This window comes from Trachurus trachurus, assembly GCF_905171665.1.
Source record: "Trachurus trachurus genome assembly, chromosome: 23".
Lineage (NCBI taxonomy): Eukaryota > Metazoa > Chordata > Actinopteri > Carangiformes > Carangidae > Trachurus > Trachurus trachurus.
This window is the reverse complement of record NC_139912.1, coordinates 15,635,480-15,654,339: the sequence shown is the minus strand read 5'-3', so window position 1 is coordinate 15,654,339 and position 18,860 is coordinate 15,635,480. Positions and strand designations below refer to the sequence as shown.

General features: G+C 44.3%; 2 protein-coding genes across 3 annotated transcripts in view; both read right to left on the bottom strand.

Moving 5' to 3' along the window:
* Nucleotides 1-1,422: 1,422 nt before the first annotated feature.
* Nucleotides 1,423-7,371, bottom strand: LOC311006572 (sodium- and chloride-dependent GABA transporter 2-like; the record flags this gene model as incomplete). Its single annotated transcript, XM_083999419.1, has 14 exons — nt 7,239-7,371; nt 6,445-6,579; nt 6,136-6,276; nt 5,960-6,047; nt 5,717-5,849; nt 5,371-5,505; nt 4,486-4,589; nt 4,122-4,246; nt 3,884-3,996; nt 3,615-3,752; nt 2,367-2,469; nt 2,092-2,192; nt 1,767-1,937; nt 1,423-1,572 (listed from the first exon to the last, which is right to left on the bottom strand). Exons 1-14 carry the CDS (start codon nt 7,354-7,356, stop codon nt 1,423-1,425), a joined length of 1,755 nt encoding a protein of 584 aa, XP_083855545.1. The 5' UTR covers nt 7,357-7,371.
* Nucleotides 7,372-9,249: 1,878 nt separating this feature from the next.
* Nucleotides 9,250-18,860, bottom strand: part of kdm5a (lysine demethylase 5A) — an 18,788-nt gene continuing 9,177 nt past the window's right edge. For both annotated transcript variants that reach the window (XM_083999906.1, XM_083999907.1), the window contains exons 16-28: nt 18,689-18,813; nt 18,305-18,455; nt 18,025-18,145; nt 17,683-17,859; nt 17,406-17,584; nt 15,610-15,928; nt 14,955-15,515; nt 14,660-14,818; nt 14,258-14,386; nt 14,013-14,160; nt 13,542-13,762; nt 12,886-13,359; nt 9,250-10,260 (exon numbers count right to left, since the gene is read on the bottom strand). In XM_083999906.1, coding sequence (XP_083856032.1) covers nt 9,889-10,260; nt 12,886-13,359; nt 13,542-13,762; nt 14,013-14,160; nt 14,258-14,386; nt 14,660-14,818; nt 14,955-15,515; nt 15,610-15,928; nt 17,406-17,584; nt 17,683-17,859; nt 18,025-18,145; nt 18,305-18,455; nt 18,689-18,813 — 3,136 coding nt within the window. In that variant the 3' untranslated portion in view covers nt 9,250-9,888. The remainder of the gene's footprint in view (nt 10,261-12,885; nt 13,360-13,541; nt 13,763-14,012; nt 14,161-14,257; nt 14,387-14,659; nt 14,819-14,954; nt 15,516-15,609; nt 15,929-17,405; nt 17,585-17,682; nt 17,860-18,024; nt 18,146-18,304; nt 18,456-18,688; nt 18,814-18,860) is intronic.

Sequence of the window (18,860 nt, the reverse complement as noted above, 5' to 3'; positions counted from 1 at the left end):
TTTTTTTATCATTATTATTTCATAACCAGACCAAATTAACCTGATCTGGTTAGAAACAAGGCGTCCTCTCCTACTGTGCAAAAGTAAAATGTTTAAGATACCCTCTTATTAGAGTGCCAGCTCCTTAGAATGTGAAGCACAGCACTGATGCCATGTAGACGGATTATGCAAACTAAACCTTTCCATAACAATCAATAATGAATGCATTAAGAAAGGACAATAATGAATAAATAATGACAAATATGGTATGAATAATGATAAATGATAACTTAGATTAGAGGTGTAGTCCTGAAACAAAACAAAGATGGTGTACGCAGTGGTGCACAGACATTAAGTCTACAGTTGCCCTGCACTTACTATTCATGGAGCCTGCCTGCCGGGCAGCTCTATGCCTCTGGTTCACATAAGAATTCATTTAAAATTTTGAATATGAACCTCAGTTTTTCCCCCAGACCCCCTCAGAAGTGAGAGTAACACAGTGGTAAAACGGTTCAATACAACTTTAAAATTAGCAGGTTTATTTAAAAACGTACTTACAAGATTCACATTCATTTGTACAGCCATGTCATGTTACAGTACATAATATGAACCTACACTGTTTGTACTATGTTAACTGCTACAGTGTTGTAAGTACAGTTCTCAGCACCATTCTACATTTTCACAGTCTATTCATGTAAAATATAACATTTTATTTCAATTCCTGTAAATACAAAAGTAAAATTCCCCCAAATCAGTTATGATAATACAACATATATATATGATACAAGTATGACTAAGTAGCCATGAAGTGATGTCAGATATACAAAGGGACTTGTAGCCCACTTTTTAGTGGTAACAAATGGTTAACCTGTACTCTTACTGAGTTTCCCATCATATTCTTTTGCACAACTCGCCCCTTTACTGCAGAGAAAAACTTTATTTCTTGAAACATTTGGAGGCACCTGTGTGTAAAATGCCATTAACTCCTGTTATGAAACTGTAACATTTTTCCAGAACCATGCTGACTCATACATTTCAGCCGACCTCGGATTACTTTATTAACATCTTTGAAATGCATATATGCATAGTATATGGCAACATATTAATGGATTTCAGTTTGAGCAGAGCAAATTACTTTTGTCCCTGAAAAACATGCCCTTGTCCCCCCTTTATAGCTTCTATGTAATCCAATAAATGCCAAACTACTTTTAAATTTCATTTTCCTTATCCTCCTTTTATCACATTCCTGCCATCCCTGAAATGCACAGGTGCTGCCAAACCCAACTCCTGAGTCCTCCAAAAATGCTGTGTATTAACGGAGATGATTTGACAGTTTGCTGTATCTTTCCCTGTAGTGAACTTTGGGATGGAGGAAGGGTTGCAGCGAGTCAACAACAGAACCAAAACCTACATGTCTCTCCAGTACACATTGTCACGGCAGCCTCATACGGTGGAGTCTTTCTCTGTGACAGGTAAGTAGCCATTTTTATTCATGGTGGCCTCTCCCTCAGGAGCAAAAATGGCCAGTAACCTCTCCTGCTCCCTCTTGGTTTTGGGTAAATCTTCAGATGGTGTGATGAGCAGCTGGATGCGCTGTAGAAAAATAAACCAGTGTTAATTAGATGTTGTTGTATTCGGGTCAAGACCAGGTCCAGATGGGTTTCAGACCAAATCAGTAAGAGTCCAAAGAGAACTAGGTCTAATAGATGACCAAGATTTATCACACTTAACACACAGGTAGGCTACCACAGGTGTGTCACCTAGAAAGCTGGGATAGCTAACGTTACCTCTCGGAGTGTCCCCTGAGTAGTGCAGATCTTGTACACCATCCAGAGGGGAATGCAAACCATGGAGGAAAGAGCAAGCAGCCAGCCAATGACATAACCCCACCATGGATACACATACTCATTGTTGTACTTTAGAGGTGTGTATTTAATGAGGGAGAAGGCGAATGTACCCTGGAGAAACAAGAAAACACATATTACTATTGGTGAAGACTGATTTCTTTTCAGGTTGACTATAGGAGAGGAGAGAAGGTCTCAGATGTGGTTGACCTGGGTCATTATTTTGGAAAGCAATGACATACAGTGTCATTAGTTTGTTGATACTCACGATGCATGTGGCCGGGGTGAAGAACAACCAACAGTACTTGATGTAAGGTCCTGGGCGGTAGCCAATCATGTCCTCAATGTTGTCATAAAAGCGATCGGCACCTGAAATAACACAGTCAAGACATTTTTTGACATCCACACGCCTTATTACTCACAGCTTAATGTCAACAAGTACTTGAGAAAAACATATACTAATGCAAATATAACACAAAAATAATACAAATACTGCTAATAATAATGATTTAAAAAAGAAAAACAGTCAGTGTAGCGGCTTACCATAGACCCATGCAATGCACACAGTCTCAAAGATGGACATGAAGAGAAGACACATGCCACTGGCTGCATAGTAATCAAAGAGCTGGAAAACATACATGCCCCCCTGCAGAGAGAGAGAGAGAGAGAGAGACAGTATTGAGTCAAATTTGTTTGTTTTCACAGAAAACTGGCTTCTAGTTCATTAAATAATATAATGAACTCAATAGAAATTTAGTTCAATTTACCCCAAGCCTCACACAAAACATAGGGAAATAGAAAGAAAGAATAAAATATTCACTTATACAGTATATGTATATTATATGAAATAAAATGAAATCCATTATTTGTGTATGAATACTACACAAAGGGATAAACATTTGTGTCAAAGCAACAGAAAAAAACTATTTAAAAAACTTCAATTTAACCTGTAGGAGTTTGACTTAAGAGAAAAAAATCTAATCTATTATTCTACTACTTTACTATAAGAGGTTCATGAATAGATCCAGTGTAAAGTGAAATGTGTGAGCTGTTTAAATCCAAGCACTGTTGCCACAGATTAACTAGAGACACTGACAGAGGACAGTTTATAAAGCACGGTACATTAACTTCATGTAAAACAACAGCAAGCTGCATTATCCTGCACATTTAGGCATTACCACATTGGTAATGACATATGACATAGTATATTGAATGTGTCATCTTTTGCATTTCTTAAAAACACTAATTCTACAGAGTTTATAAAGGAGACTTGAAACACCGAAGCTCAAAATGGAGAGACTTCAGACAGCATTTATGACTAGAGGCGCTGCACAGCAACGCTTGAGACTCACCTGAGACGTGTTGCACAAAACCTTTGACTTGCTTGTACTTACAAAATGATGACTTGTTGACACCTCTGCAGAGCATTCATGTTTCCAGCTGTGCAGAGGTGAAACCATGTCAACCATGTTGGACTCCGTTAAGAATTTATTTCAACATAACAAAAACATCCTGACCTGTTTTTACCTCCCTCCTCGAGCAACAGCCTGATTTGGAGTGTGTATAATGTGTGTAACGTATTTCATTGGTCTCAGAGGAGATACTTAATGTCACATTATCTCAGTGCTGTTTTGGAAGCAATTCCATCACCTTAGGTATAAAACCGAAACAGTTACAGACAGTGGATATGAAAGCTCAGTGAGTTGATGTTTGCAGATGCTTTTTTGTCTCTGTGCAGCCTGCATCAGTGTGTGTGTGTGTGTGTGTGTGGTCCCAGAGTGTCGCCCCTACCTCCATCAGCATGATGAGGCCCATGAGGAAGGAGAAGAAAGAGACACCCAGCAGGAAGAGCTCCCTGCGGTTTTTACGGCGGAACACGTTGGGGAACATGTCGACTATGGCGGTCACAAGGCTTTCGACACACACGAACTGATGGAAAGCGGGTGCAGAGAGAGAGAAAGGGGGGAGGGGAGACGGGTAAGACACAGGTTTGGGGTCAGTAATCCTTCTTGTTATGGGAAATGAAGAGGATGAACTGAAAGTAGGGCAGGACGTCTCACCTGGCTGTCCAGCCCCAGGAAAACAATCATGATGAAGAAGAGGGCGGCCCACAGAGGAGAGAAGGGCATCATGGACACGGCACGAGGGTAAGCTATGAAGGCAAGGCCCGGACCTACAGTACACACAAACATTAACTTAAAACTTTAACTGTTTTTATTTTATTTTTTGTTTTTTAAATACTGTTTACATACATCACTCTTTTTACTGTTTCTAGTCCTTAGTTTATGCAAATCTCACCAGATTCTGCTACTTCTGAGATGGGAACATTCTGTTCATAAGACATGAAGCCCAGGATGGAGAAGATTGCAAAACCTGCTACAAAACTGGTGCCGCTGTTCAGGAAGCACAGTGACAGGCAGTCTCTGCAACAGACAGCAGATTTCATTTTAAGAGCAGTGGAGCAAATATAATGTAACCCAGAGGAAATGCAACTGGAAATTGAATGGTATTTTTAGTCTCATTTTGTAGCAGATGATTGTGGTTTTTTCTGTTTTTTGTTATTTTTAATGATGATTACAGAAAGGTGCAAAAACAGATTGTACATAATCTTAGATAGGACCTCTTTTCAGGAATGTAGTCAAACAGGATATTTGTCACATACTTGTAGCAGTTATTGTTGTATTTGTTGTAGCTGCCAAGGGCTGTCAGTGCACCCAAGCAGATGGCGTAGGAGAAGAAGATCTGGGTGCCAGCATCCATCCACACCTGGCACAGAGGAAACATTTGAAAACTTTTCTTTCAAAAAAAAAAAAAGAAAAAAAAAGATGCAGATATTTAAAGTGCTGCTTAATGACATACATGCATATCCAGTATGAGAGTGCAGTGCACACACGCTTAGGCTGATGTATTGACACATACGTGCTATTCGGTGTTTGGACAATCCAAAGGAATTCACGTGTTTCCACGTACACAATCATTGACTAACGCGGTTGCACAATGGTAAACTGTTAAAAATCTCTCATTGTTCTTGTTTGTCCTAACACTCATTAACAAACTGACATTCTGCAAATATAGAAAGATCCATTACATATAGCTGAATCAGATCCTTTTTCCACTGATGAATCATGTCCTTCAGAGATGTAATACTTAACTATGAGAAGGCAAACTAAGACAGGATAGATGAGAAACGACAAAATAATAACAGAACATGACAAATTCTGAATTTGTTTTGAGAGTCAGTGCAGACTGCTCTCTCATCGGGGAGAAGCTGAGTTAATAGTCTGCTCTACAATCTTGCTAGAGCTTGTGTTTACAGTCCCAGCGGCGGCCTGACCCTGCACTTGATCCCTGCAGTCCCTGCCTCTTTCATGGAGAGCAGATGGACCCAGCAGAAACTAGGCTCCCCAGCAGAGAACCATGGGATACCTGCATCTGGTGTGCCCTTACCCACGGGGAGGGGGGTGCAGAAGACAGAGACAGCCTCTCGTTGTTGCATTGTAAGGTAATTACATCCCAGACACAAGCAGCAAGACATTAATGGGTATACCTGCGGGTCGGCCAGCCGCCCCAGGTCGGGGTAAAGGTAGAACTTGATGCCGATGGCGGCGCCGGGCAGCGTGAGCCCTCGGATCAGCAGCACGATGAGCATCAAATAGGGGAAGGTCGCAGTGAAGTAGACCACCTATACAGACACACACACACACACACACACACAGTGATGTGACATATGCAAAACAAAGAACCATGCCAAAAAAGAAAAGAAAAAATAAACACCAGATGTCATCCTAATTTGACCTAGAACTGTTCCAGAACGGAGAAAAATGGGTCACCTGGTTTGTTTCTCTAACCGAGGTGCAGATTAGGATAAAAACTCTGAATCACCTCTCACCCACCTTTCCTGTGGATTTCACCCCTTTCCAGATGCAGAAGTAGCACATGACCCAGGCGATGAACAGACACAGGGCCATGTCCCAGTTCAGAGAGCCCATTTGGTCAATGCCCGGGGAGATTCTCAGTGCCCTTCTCCTGGAGAGGCCATAAAGAAACACAAGGTTGACGCATTATTGTCAGCGGTTGTGTGCGACTAATGCATCAGCAGGAGGAGGAGGTCAGACTCAGTCTCAGCGGTAACTCACTCCCAGAACTCGATGACAGGAGAGGTGGCGTTTAGGTCCATCGTTTGGTTGATGGAGTCGTTTCGCCTCTGAAACTCCACACAGTTTTCTGTGGGGAGTGGGAGAGAAATTATATTATTAAACAATTCAAAAACATTAGTGGGAATATTAGTTGTATTTCGGTCCACACTTGTTACCTGTGTTCCATGTGTTGTTGCAGGACGACCAGGCCAGGTCCCAAGAGAAGGAGAAAGAGAGGTAGAAAATCCCCCAGGCCAGAACGATGATGTAGTAGAAGTTCAACAGAAGCACTATCACCTGGGTGCCGTAGCCAAGACCTGCAGGAATGACATGTTAGTACATAAAAATATGCTGTAAAATCATAATAATATGAATAATTGTGTAAAGTGAAAATCAAAAAGCAAGACCACAGATGTCTTTTTGTATTCAAGTCTTTATTTTGGTGGTATTAACAGTGATTTCAAACAAAAGTGATCGCTCCTTACCTTCAAACAGGGGGCTGATCTTTCTCCAGCAGGTGATGCCTCCCTGGCTGGTGTACTGGCCCAGCGCCGTCTCCAGGAAGAAGACGGGAACGCCACAGGTGAAAAGGAAGATCAGGTAGGGGATGAGGAACGCACCTGAGTTCAGACAGCACAACAAGGCAGGTAAGTCCCATTTATTATACCAAAAAATACCTTTAAAAAAAATCTAATCACGACAAAATATGATCCAGATCCAGAAGAGAGCACCACAAGAACCTGACTGAGCTCAGGTTCAGACTTTCTAGTCCACCTGTCTGTGGAACTTCAGAGCATCAACAGGAAACCAGCGAGGACACGGAGTCAGAGCTAAAAACCCTTTTAACAAACCAGGGTCACCCTGGCGTCCCGTCGGGCGGCCGAGGATGTTTGGCGTGCTCAGATTTCCGCCTCTCGGCAGGGACAGCTGCTGTGAGCAAGGAGCAACAACAGCTGTCTGACCCCGCTCGGCCCTGAACCCTGACCCTGCCACCCCCATGGAGGGAGGGAGGGAGGGAAGGAGGGAGGGAGAGGGGCGTCCAATTTAGCACGCAAATGAGGGGGAAGACACACACACACATATATCTGTTTTTATTTCCCTCACCTGAGCTGAAGAGTCTAAAGACTTTTGATGTGCTCAGGTGTTCTGCTTTGACCTTTATCAGGGTGTTTGACCATATTTACTCACTGATTGACTGTATACGTGCACCAGAGAAGAAGTGACATCTTCCCTACTGACCCACCATAATCCCACTTCACCCAGTTCATCACCCACTCACCTCCTCCGTTCTTGTAGCAGAGGTAAGGGAAGCGCCACATGTTGCCCAGGCCGATGATGGAGCCGGCGACCGACAGGATAAATTCGATCTTGTTGCTCCACTGGCCCCGCTCCTCCATCTTCTCCTCGGAGGGGGGCAGAGGCTCCTTGGCTCTGCCGATGCCATTAGGAAGGCCTGCTTTGGAGGCGTCTCCTACGATGAAGGAGGCAAGAGAGGAATGAGATCATTGCAGCAGATAATAGAAGCTGGGTGATGTCGTCGGCCAGTGTCTGAAGTTGAGTTCACTGCTCTCAGTGTCACTCAGGATGCAGACAGGTTTATCAATGGATATTTAAAACTGTGTGAATATAAAGAACATTAAAGAAAAGAAGATGCATTCTTCTTTTACAAATTCAATATAAAAAAAAAATAAAAAAAACACGAAACAAAAAGATAAATTCTGAGCTTTATGGCCATTATGAATTGCAGCCGTTACAGATAAGTGCAAAAGCAAACTATAGCTGACGTGCATGACTTACCTTTCATTGCGGCGCAGTGTGTAACTCTCTGAAGCCGTGTCAGGAGGTTTATCTGTGTGAAAATGCTCAAGTTTTAGTATTTAACATGACAGCGGAGAGGGGCGGGGGTTTGTAATGCTAAACTAGGCCAGCCTCCCTTTTCTTTCCCTCTCTCTGAACCCCCCCACCCCCCCTCCACCCACCCCCCTCCTGCCCTCAGAGCAAAGTGCATCATCTACATCACTCTGAGGTTAAAATAAGGCACAGCATTACATTCCAATAGTGAGACATTAAAACTTGCAGTTTCTGTGTCAGCTTTCACTTACTAAAGACATTGCCTAATGAAATACGTGCTTTATAGAAATACCTGTACAAATTATATATATTGTACTTGTATTCATGTCCACCCACACTGTATCCACACAATATCTCTGATTAAACATGTATATCGTTTTTTCTATTAATTTTTGTACATAACAGGACATATTTTTGTTTTGTATAGTGATGTCTTTATGTTTCCTTACTTCTTTACTTGTCCTGTACTTCTATGCTACTGTTGCAAGTGAATTTCCTATATGTGGGTTCAATAAAAGGTCTGATGTCTTATATTTTTTCCAAACATGCTCATAGTATGTGTTAGATGATTAGAATATTTTTGCATCATGTGCATCTTACTTAAATTACTTTAATGTTGGAATCCATTAGAAATTCAAGAGAAAATTCTCAAACATGCCCAAAATACAGACACATCTTCCATCATGCTGTGTCATGCAGTGACACCTCCATCGTGTTGGCGATCGGACCACAGCAGGTGGTGGAGCGCAGGGCGACTGCCTATTTCCAGCAATATCTTCGGTGACAGAGGTGAGTCACTTGGATGGAGGAGAAAAGCAGCTGAGGTCAGTTCACACCGGATTTGTCTTAGCTGAGTTAAAGGTGGAGATCAGCACATATACACACACACACACACACACACACACGACCCAGCTTCCACCCGCACCCCCCCCTCTCTTTCTTTTTGTTTTGCAAATATTTCTGCATTAATATATTCCACTGCTTTTCCCGACAGTCAGTCACAGAATCTCCAAATGTAAAGAGCAGATTATAAACAGATGTAAATGTTTGAAATTGTTCATCTATTAACAAAAGTCAAGTGTTTGTGTGAAAACAGACTTTCCTGCACATGACTGAGGGGGGAAAAAAACCCATATGCAACATGTAATTTAACATGCAGAGCTGCACAACATGCAACGACATCGTTCCTCTAATGGAGCTAATGAGTAATGCAGGAAGTGTGAAGCTTAACCTGCGACTCGAAAACCAATCAACCTCTAAATAACGTGACCATAAATCACATAAGCAAATATTTCCATCTATAGCCTGCATCCTTGTATTTGATGTATCTCTAATATTATTACTTAGCTAAATGTGTCATGCAAAGGTTTTTACTGTTCTGACAAGACAAAACTAAATGCATAACAAACACACATTGCAATTATTGATCATTTGACTAGGAATAGTTTATTAAAGGTGAGAAAACAAAACAAAAAAAAGCCACAATCCATTTGTTTAATTGCTTAAAAGCTATGTACATTATAAATAATTCCACTACATTACAACCAATTGTTTTTTTTTCCTAGTCTGGAGTCCTACATATTGAGATGTTACAGTCTGAAGGGCCAGGCAGAGGGCAGAGAGGTGGGGGGAGGTTCAGGATGTCCAGTAAAACACGACTGGGAACATATTTGTTTATTTGCCTGAACACAACAGCTGGAGTAAGTGGGTGTTTGTTTGACTGACTTGTTGTTACTGTTGAGAAGAAAGACCGGGAAAGTAGCTGGTGGAGGTTTCTAGACCTAAAACTCTTGTAGGAGGGCTGAGTCTCGTCTGTGCGCTAACAACCTTTTTCTCTGCTGGAGTCTGAGGGATTCTTCCGTCTTCCTGATGCAGTGAGTTTCTCTTGTGCTCTGTAATCTAGGCAGTTACAGAAATGCCCTCCTGTCCCTTCTTCTGCCATCCATATTCTGTCTGTCGGACGCCGCACAGTCTTACAGGTTGGCAGGTAGGAGCACGAGCCTGGGTACTGGTTTTGTGTTGATGCTTCTTGTGCGAGGTACAGTGTTCAAACTCAGTCCTGGGCTGTTGTGTTATTGCTAACTGCCCTGCTGAGGCTCTGGCTGCTGCTGCTGCTGCTGCTGCTGCTGCTGATGTGAAGGTGCTGGGTTGAGATGAGCGGCGGAGGCGGGGTGGGACCACGAGGCCGCCACCGCCGAGGGCAGGCTCTGCACGCTGCACATGGACGTCGACAGCACCACCACGCTCTCCTCCGCCACCTCCTCCACCACCGTCATCCCCCCGCCGCCGCCGCCGCCTCCCACGCCTCCAACGCCCGCGACACCGCCGGCCGCCTTCCGCGAGCAGTCCATGCAGATGTAGTCCTCGTTCTCGGCCATCTCGCACGACACGCCCACGCACACTTGGTGGAACCACTCGTCGCAGCCGCCGTCGCACTGCACCCAGTCCACCTGGAAAACACACACATGGGGAGACAAACGCGGATGTGAGCGGGTCGAGTTGAGAACATTCAAAAGTAGGGATGTCACGATTACTTGTTTTCACAATTAATCGCGGTATTAAACGCCACAATTAATTAATCATTAAGATTTCTAAATACCGTCACAGAGGCAGATGTGCACCAAAGTTAAGGTAAATGTAAGAAATACTGGTCTATTTACCACATAACACAATTGGTAGGAATTTAAATGTTAGCTTGTCATTTAATTTGTGATAAAAAAACAAACAATTAAAATAAACTTAAACATAAATGACAATTAATGATTTGAATATTTAAAACACTTCCGCTGGAAGATTAATAATTGGTTATATATTAATAGTAGATACTACTACTAATAATATTTAGTGTAAATAATTAGTAATGTAATTATATATTGACTGTATTTGATCTTACACATTCATATGTTGTGAAATTAATTCATGCATAATAATCGTAATACCGTTATCATTTCTCTGACCATAATTGTACAAAGAAAATCTATAATCGTGACATCCCTATTCAAAAGAAACACGTGCCTGTGGTTTGTCAAGCAAAACCTCAAATTCTGGATGGACATCATGAGTAATTTTTAACAACACGTGTCAAAGCTGTCAGTCATTGTTTGATTGATCTAATTTACTGGAATACAGAGCCAGAACAAATCTGAACGCTTCACACAGAGTGCAAGTCTACTACACATATTTTGACACAGTGCATAAAGAACAGAAAAAGCAAAGGAAAAATCAGGATAACTAGTCAATTTGGTTAGAAGTGTTGTAATACAGAGTGATATCATGTTATCTTTAAGTTATCTGCAAATGCATCGTCCTTTCTGTCTTTCCATATAAGGGATCCTGGTCCAGATGGGTACATCTCTGTGGAGTAGCTGAACAGTATGGGGTCATTCTGTATGTTATCAGTTAAACTTGTGTGTTTCCTAATGTGACATGCCAAGATGTCTGCTGGGACAAAGCCCCATCCCAGCATGGCTGCTGCTAGAGGCAGGGTCAGGTCACAAGGGTGTCAAAGTGTATAACACACTGATACAAAATCTTTTCAACTCGCTAGAAACACAGAGAGCAGATTCAAACCCCATGTTGAAAAAACCCAGCTGGCCAGGTCAGGTCTGAACTCGCATCCTGGATATAAATTCTCAGTCTGACTGTGAGAGGGCGATGTCCTATTATCAAATTTTAAATTAAAAATCATATAACTGTAAATCATCAAAACTTCAGGTCTGACACGTCTGACTAGTTTAGAGCAGCACCTCTCACCATCTTCACTCCGCCCACTGGGCTGCAGGGCCTAGCCGGTTCCTCAGCTCTGATTGGCTGCCCCGTGGAGACGGAGGGGAAGGAGACTGGCCACTGGTTAACTTGACACAAGAGTCTGGCGTGCCGTCTCAAAAAAGGACCACATCTGTGTGTCCTGTTAATACGTTATGTGTAACTCTCTTTAAGGTGTTCCAGTGCTGTAATCAGCTGTTGATATTCAATAAAGTTCCAAGATGATCATTTTGAGAAGTGTTTGTTATTAACTCTGTGCTCAGCAAACAAAGAAACTGTCATTCACATGTGTTTACAGTCACAAGGGCCTGTAAACCTGCTCTGATCAAAGAATGGAGCAGCGTTTACCACCTCTCCCTCTGCAGCAGGGATGATACTGAGTTTGTCCAGCGGGCTACAGTGCCAACATCGTGGTCCTCTGACAGCAGCTACAATTTAACGCAGCATCCTGCCTCATTTCATGAGCTCAGTCACTACGTAGTGGAAACCTTTTCTGACCTTTAGGAACATGATGTGACCGCTAATGGGAACTCAAAAGACATTTTTACAATGGAGGAGATGCAGAGAAATGGAAGATGCAACAAAAAATAAAAGCATTCACAGGCTGTAATCACAGTGACGAATGCATTTATAGGCCACTAAACAAAGAGAGTTGACTGAATCTAATTGGTGATTTTTTAAATATATTCAATTACAGCCTCCTACAGGGTTTTTAATGTCCAGATTTTGATTCATGATGTGTGCTGTGATAGATTACACTGCTTTTGAGCTGAACATTTTTTTTTTTTACTCGATAAGTCAAACAACTTGATAGATAATTTCCGATAGATTTTCGGTTTGGATAAAATCAGACAGTTACAGAGTACAGACACCACCTAAGGCTTTGGAAACTGTAACTATTTCATAATTTGCAGCTGTTCTTGACTCAGTTGAGTAAATATAACATTTAACAATGTGATTCTGACAACTAGTAGTAGAATTTCAATATGTAAGTACTATAAAATACTGATATTAACACGGACTGACTGTGGACTACAATGACTATGACCATATTCCTAGTAAAGACATTAAAGGAATATTACAATAATAATATTTCAAGGATTCAGAACCTTGAGTTTCAAAAAGGTGCACAGTCACATGGTCGCCTTTGACCTCTGTTAATTGATAAACTGTGGCTGTGTCTATCAATCATCTATCATTCACCCCTTGTGCCTCTTTTGCTGAAACACAGCCTCCTACCAACAGAGTGTTGAAACACATTTCAACACCAAATTCATTAAAGCTGTTGAGGTCGCTGACCGAGCCCTCACCTTATCTTTACAGGGTCTCTGGCAGTTCTTGGCTGCGCACACGGCGTTCTCATCGTTGGAGTCCTCGGCTCCAGACCAGTCGTACTTGGAGGGGATGTCGAGAATCTTCTTCTCCTTCCTCTTCTCCAGTCCCTCCCTGATGGCCTCGGCCTTGGCGGCCGCCTTCTCCTTCCTCTTCCTCTCCTTCTCCTCCTTGGCTAATCGTTTGGCTAGCTGCTTCATCTCCCGGTTCTTGTCCAGGTTGAGTTTGAGTTTCTTCTTCTTGGGTTTCACGCCCAGTCCCAGCTCTAGGCCGACTCTTTTCAGTTCTTTGGATTTGGCCGGGCGCATTTCTCCCATGGCCGAGGCCCCGCCTGCGGCTGCGGCCGCCATCAGCATGTGGTGGTGCTCGGCTCTTTCCAACTTCCGTTTCCTCTTTTTCTCTGAATCTTTAAGCTTGAGCTTCAGAGGCTTCTCCATCAGAGAATCATCCGGCTGTAAGAAAAACACAGGAACGATTTCAGAGATGATTTTCCTCACTTGCAATCTTTGTATCCGTTTACAAACTCTCCACCAGAACAAGCAACTCGGACACAAAACAATCCTGATATTCAGCCACTAACCGGCGATTTACTGTAGGCTGTGTAATCAGGTTGCGTAATAAATGACCTCCCTACCTCCATGACCTGCAGGAATCTCTCCTCAGACGGGGGGTGTGTGGCCTGCAGGATCCTCCAGATGTGCTGGGTCTCATCCAGGGACACCTCCAGCAGGTCTCCCAGCATCATCAGCTCCTCCAGCTGGGCCTTCGCCTGCGGGGACAGCTCCAGCACTGGCGGCTCCAGGCTGCGAGGGACAAGGGGGGTCTTCCTGGGCTGCTTCCTGGGCGTGCCTAGGTCTGACATGTAAATATTTGGCGTATGAGATGATGAAAGCACTTACATCAGAGGAAATCAAGGACACACACTGGAATCTTTCTCAAGATTATGTGTGTATAGGAAAGAGAAGTGTTCAAATAAAATCTAGCCATGAATCATTAGAGTTTGAACAGCCTGGTAAAAAAAAGAGAGGTTATAGATGTGCTGAATCAACAAAGCACATCGAATGACAAGGTTGGCAAAAACTTTAATAAGTAAATGTGGCCTCACTTTGCACGCAGGACTTGGAGGCTGAGGAGTAGGCGTGCTCAGCGCAGAAGGAAGGCGTGACGGCCGGCCACATGTGACTGACCACCTCCTCGGACTTCACAGGGATCTCCTCGTCGCAGAACAGGTAGGGCTTCACCTCACCTGGGTCCTGAGACAAAATGGACACGCAAAGAGAAAGGGAGTTATTATTGTGTGAGCAGTGTCGCCTGGTTACAGTCCAGCCTTAGCCGCCTCGCTGAGCTGACCTTCATATCGTAACCGTACGTCTCCCGGATGTCCTCGTCCGAGTCCGTCTCCTCGTCGTCGTAGTCCACAGACTGGCGAGGTGATGTGGCTCTGCTGAAACCAGACTGCTGGAAAGTCTGGATGTGACCCTGGGGAAGGAAGGATGATGAAACTAATGTTTTGCAAATTTCTCAACAGCAGTTTCACAAACACCAAAATAACATCTACCTGTAATTTACTCCCTGCATTTCCTCATACTTTAAACTGTTGTTCACGTCTGTAATGTTTAGACATGAGTGCCCTCTTCTGGTACAAGACCATATTACAACAAGAACTGCAACACCCTGGGTCTTACTGATGTTAGACTTTATTAGGACTGAATATCAGATAGCTGGATAATTTCAATTGTGTACGTTTTGTACCTGCAAGTCAGGGTTGGCAGCAGCTTTCTGAAGCTCAGCATTGATGATCTTCTCAGTTTTCTCCCTTGCAGCTTGTTCCACCATCCGCTGGCTCAGCACAGACAGCTTTGCCAGGGCCGAGGACAACTCCTCGGTGGCCAGAGATTGACGCGCTCGGTCCTGGTGGGGACGGGTTAGACCAGAGGAAGGATGGACATTTAGTTAGGATCATAAGCAAAGCAAGTGTTTTAAAATGAAGCTGGTGATTGGCTGTAACCTGAGAAGCTACGGTCACTAACGTCCTTTCTGTGCGTACCTGCCAGCTCATCGCCCTCTCTGTCAAACACTGCAGAGCCTCTCCCTCTGGCAGACGCACCGGCAGCTTCTGCAGCGACACCAGCAGCGACAGGATGGTCTCTAACCTCGGCCTCCTCGACCGCTGACACAGCGGACACAGGAATTTCGAGTCTTTGCTGTTGCTCTGCCAACCCACGCCCAGTTTCTTCTGAGACCCAGTCTTAGGCAGAGGCACGCACGCCCCGTGGAACCAGTCCTTACAGAGCTCGCACTGTAACATGAAGCCGCTGGCCGTCTTCCGACACAGACAGAACTTGACCTCCTCGATGCGGTCGGCCATGGCCATCTTGGCCAGGTTGGCGGCGCGGAGCGAGTGGATGGCCTCCACTTCTTTCTGCTCTTTGGATTTGAAGGCTGCTACGACGGTGGAGGGGTCTCGCACTTCCTCCAGGCTCTCCTCCAGGTCGCTGAGGGTGTCGGGGTCGAAGCCTCCTCGCTCTTTCTCCATGAGCTCCTTGACGCGCTTCCGTTTGCTTTTGCTGTTGCCGTACACCCCGATGTCCACACGAGGACTGAGAACCTAAGAGAGGAGACGCAACAATTTTGCCTAATTTAATTTTACCAACTCACAGCCAAGCATCAAATCAACAGAGTCCTTCACATGTGACGCCCACCTGGAGCAGTGTGTATGTGGAGTTCTTCTTGAGGAAGGTGCGACCGGTCCTCTCCCTCCAGGCTCGTGCTGAAGCCACCTGAGACTCCACCTGGGTCAGTGGATCTAGCCGGACGGGGATGGAGCGCCCTCTGGCCAGCAGGCTCTCCAGCTGCTCCAGGTAAGCAAAGCTGCTGCCACTCTGGATGGCCTCCACCTTCGACGTCCACTCCTTGGCCTTCTGCAGCGCCTCTCGGAGCGCCAAGATATTAGGCAGGTATGCTGGGATGTTCCTCGCTTCCAGCACGATGCTCTCCAAGGTCACCATGCTGTGTCGAGGCCTGGGGTTACAGCACAGACAGACATGTGATGATTGGAAATGACAAATGACTCTGCCTTAAAGGGATAGTTCAACATTTTGGCAAATTCACCTATTGCCATAATCCCTATAGTCATAGTGGTAGGTTCATTACCTTAAATTATGGGTGCATGTTGTTTTGAGATCAGCGGGGCAGAGACGCCAGCTGCTCAGTGAACACAATGGAGGTGAACGGTACAGGTCCCCTGTCCCTCAAAACTCATCAAATACACAAATCAACAACTCCAAAATGCTCTTGTGGACAAGTTGTGACCTGTATATTCACCACGCTATGAAATAAGTAAGGGATAATGTATAGTTCGGAGGTTGTTATGGAGAAATAAACCCCGACAGGTTGTATGGAACCCCGACGCGAAGCGGAGGGGTTTCATTCAACATGAAGGGGTTTATTTCTCCATAACAACCGACCAACTGTACATTATCCCGCTTATTACACGGCTTACGAGTGAAATAATTAATTTGAAACATAATGTTGATCAAAATACGACTTTCATCGATTTAAAATTGCATATAGCGAATCTGCAAGACTGGTCACTTCCGCTGTTTTGCCGAGCCTCCTCCCGTTCGTGCATTTGAAGCCTTTGATAATCAATCAGTGGATCGATAGATTACCATACACGTGTTACGATGTGTGTATTGTGTGTAGTCGTATCTGTCATAAACAAGAGATTAACTTTACTGTTTACGGGGTGCGTTTGTGTCGCGGAGCCGCGGTGCCACCGAGACGAGAGGAGAGCTGACACCGGGTCAGAGGCTCTGATCAGCAGGTTTGGTTTCCAGCAGCGATGTGGAGGAGCCTCCACTCTACTTGTAACAGGTTACAAATCATTTATCTCTAACATCGCTATTAGTCCGACGCTGTTTAATGACGGTAAAAATGAAATATAAGGTAAATATCCTGCATAGTTTCTCTTTTCTGTGCTGCGCTGATCAGAGCGGCATCCCTAGCAACGGTCTGTTATACTTGACGACGGTCATTATTCAGAAATAACAGACCGCAGAACGCAGCTCTGGACCAATCAGAGAGCAGCATTCAATAGAGCCGTGTAATAATCACGTATAATTATGTAACATTACGACACATGAAGCAAATACTCGGAACTACTTGCTGCATTTGCCTTGAAAACAACTCTAAAACAATGTTACATTATTATTTCATAGTGTGGTGAATGTGCAGGTCACAACTTGTCCACGAAAGCATTTTGGAGTTGTTGGATTGTGTATTTGATGAGTTTGATGAGGGACAGGGGACCAGTACCGTTCATCTCCATTGTGTTCACTGGGCAGCTTGCGTCTCTGCCCCGTGGATCTCTAAACAACATGCACCGATAATTAAGGCAATGAACCTACTGCTATGACTATAGGGATTATGGCAGGAGGATGCAAAAATGCTCATCAAGTCTATGCAAATGCATTAACTTGTACATATGTAGCCTTACCTGGCCTGCAGGCAGGCACGAGCCTTATCCTCCCATCTCTCTGAGACAGTGAGGATCTCTTGCAGTTCGGCCATGGCCTTCTCCACAGCATGGTGGGGAGCCAGACCCACCCCCGAGTCTATCAGCCTCTTCATCAGCTCCAGGGTGACCCGGTGGGGCTCGGCCAGGGTGACGCGCACCTGGGACAGGAGCAGGACAGCGTGTTCACATGAGGCCACAACTACAACGACACACTGACAACAACACAAACAGGGTTGTGGTTCTAATCAGGGCCCACCTCATCAAGCCAGCGGGCCTGCTGGAGCTCTTGTTTGAGTCTCGGAAGCTCAGGCAGCTCCACATCCAGGCCGCTGCCCAGGTCCAACAGCGCCTGCAGCTTGGAGGAATCGGGCATCTCGTCCGACAGCGCTGCCTGGGCTCGCTCATGGAAGTCCTCCACATTCTCCAGCAACTCCTGGGAACAGATGATAGTAGATTTATCATATTAAATGAGGAAAATAGGGTGTTATGGGAGAAAAAGAGGGAATGAGGATGAGAAAAAGGAGAAATTAGGGTGTGAACTGTAGATCACTAGCAACATGTGACCTTGGGTTAGCACGCATCTATAGATGGGACTAACTTTGACTTGTCTGGCTTGGCTGATGATGCAGGGCAGCCTGTAGAGCTGATCCACGAAGGCCTTGAGCTCGTCCACAGTCAGTTTGGTGCGGTTTCGACTGCTCTCAGAACGCAGGCGGCTGCTGCAGACACACAAGGAAAAAGAGAGATTGAGCTCGCCTTTAAACCTGAGCAGATGGAGTATTCATCTTCAAAAGTAAAAAAAAAAAGTGTGTGCATGTTGGTTTGTGAGTCAATTGCTTTTCTGTTGAATTTGATTGTGTGTATCCATGTTCACTGACCTGTGCCTCTGCTTTCGGCTGAGCAGCAGCTGAGCTACTGAGGAACACGTCTCCGCCTCTTTGACCATCTCCCTGAGGCGTCGGAACAGAGCATTCTCTGGATACTTTCTGTCCTCTGCATCCTCCAGCAAAACCTTGAGCTCAATAAGATCTGAGACAAATAAAAAGAATCATTGGCATGACACAAAACACCATTACACGCATCACATCAAATCAAAAAGTTTATTTATATAGCACTTTACAACATCTAAAATGATGATCAAAGTGCTTTACAAAAAGATATAAAGTAAAAATCTGAATTTAAGAGCACAGCAAGAATAAAACAAACATTAAAACATTTTTAAAACATGTATGTATTTGTAGTAGTAATAAAATATGAAAAACCTTTCTTGTTCTTCTGGTCAGCAGCCAAGGCCTCTGTGACTCTCTTTGCCCAGGTGTCGTAGGACTGAGCCCGTGTCTTAACTCCATAAAGCATGGATGGAAACTCCTCCAGATCGTAGCGATATCTGAAATATACCATGCAAGTAAATGTTCTGCTCGCTATACATTTAAT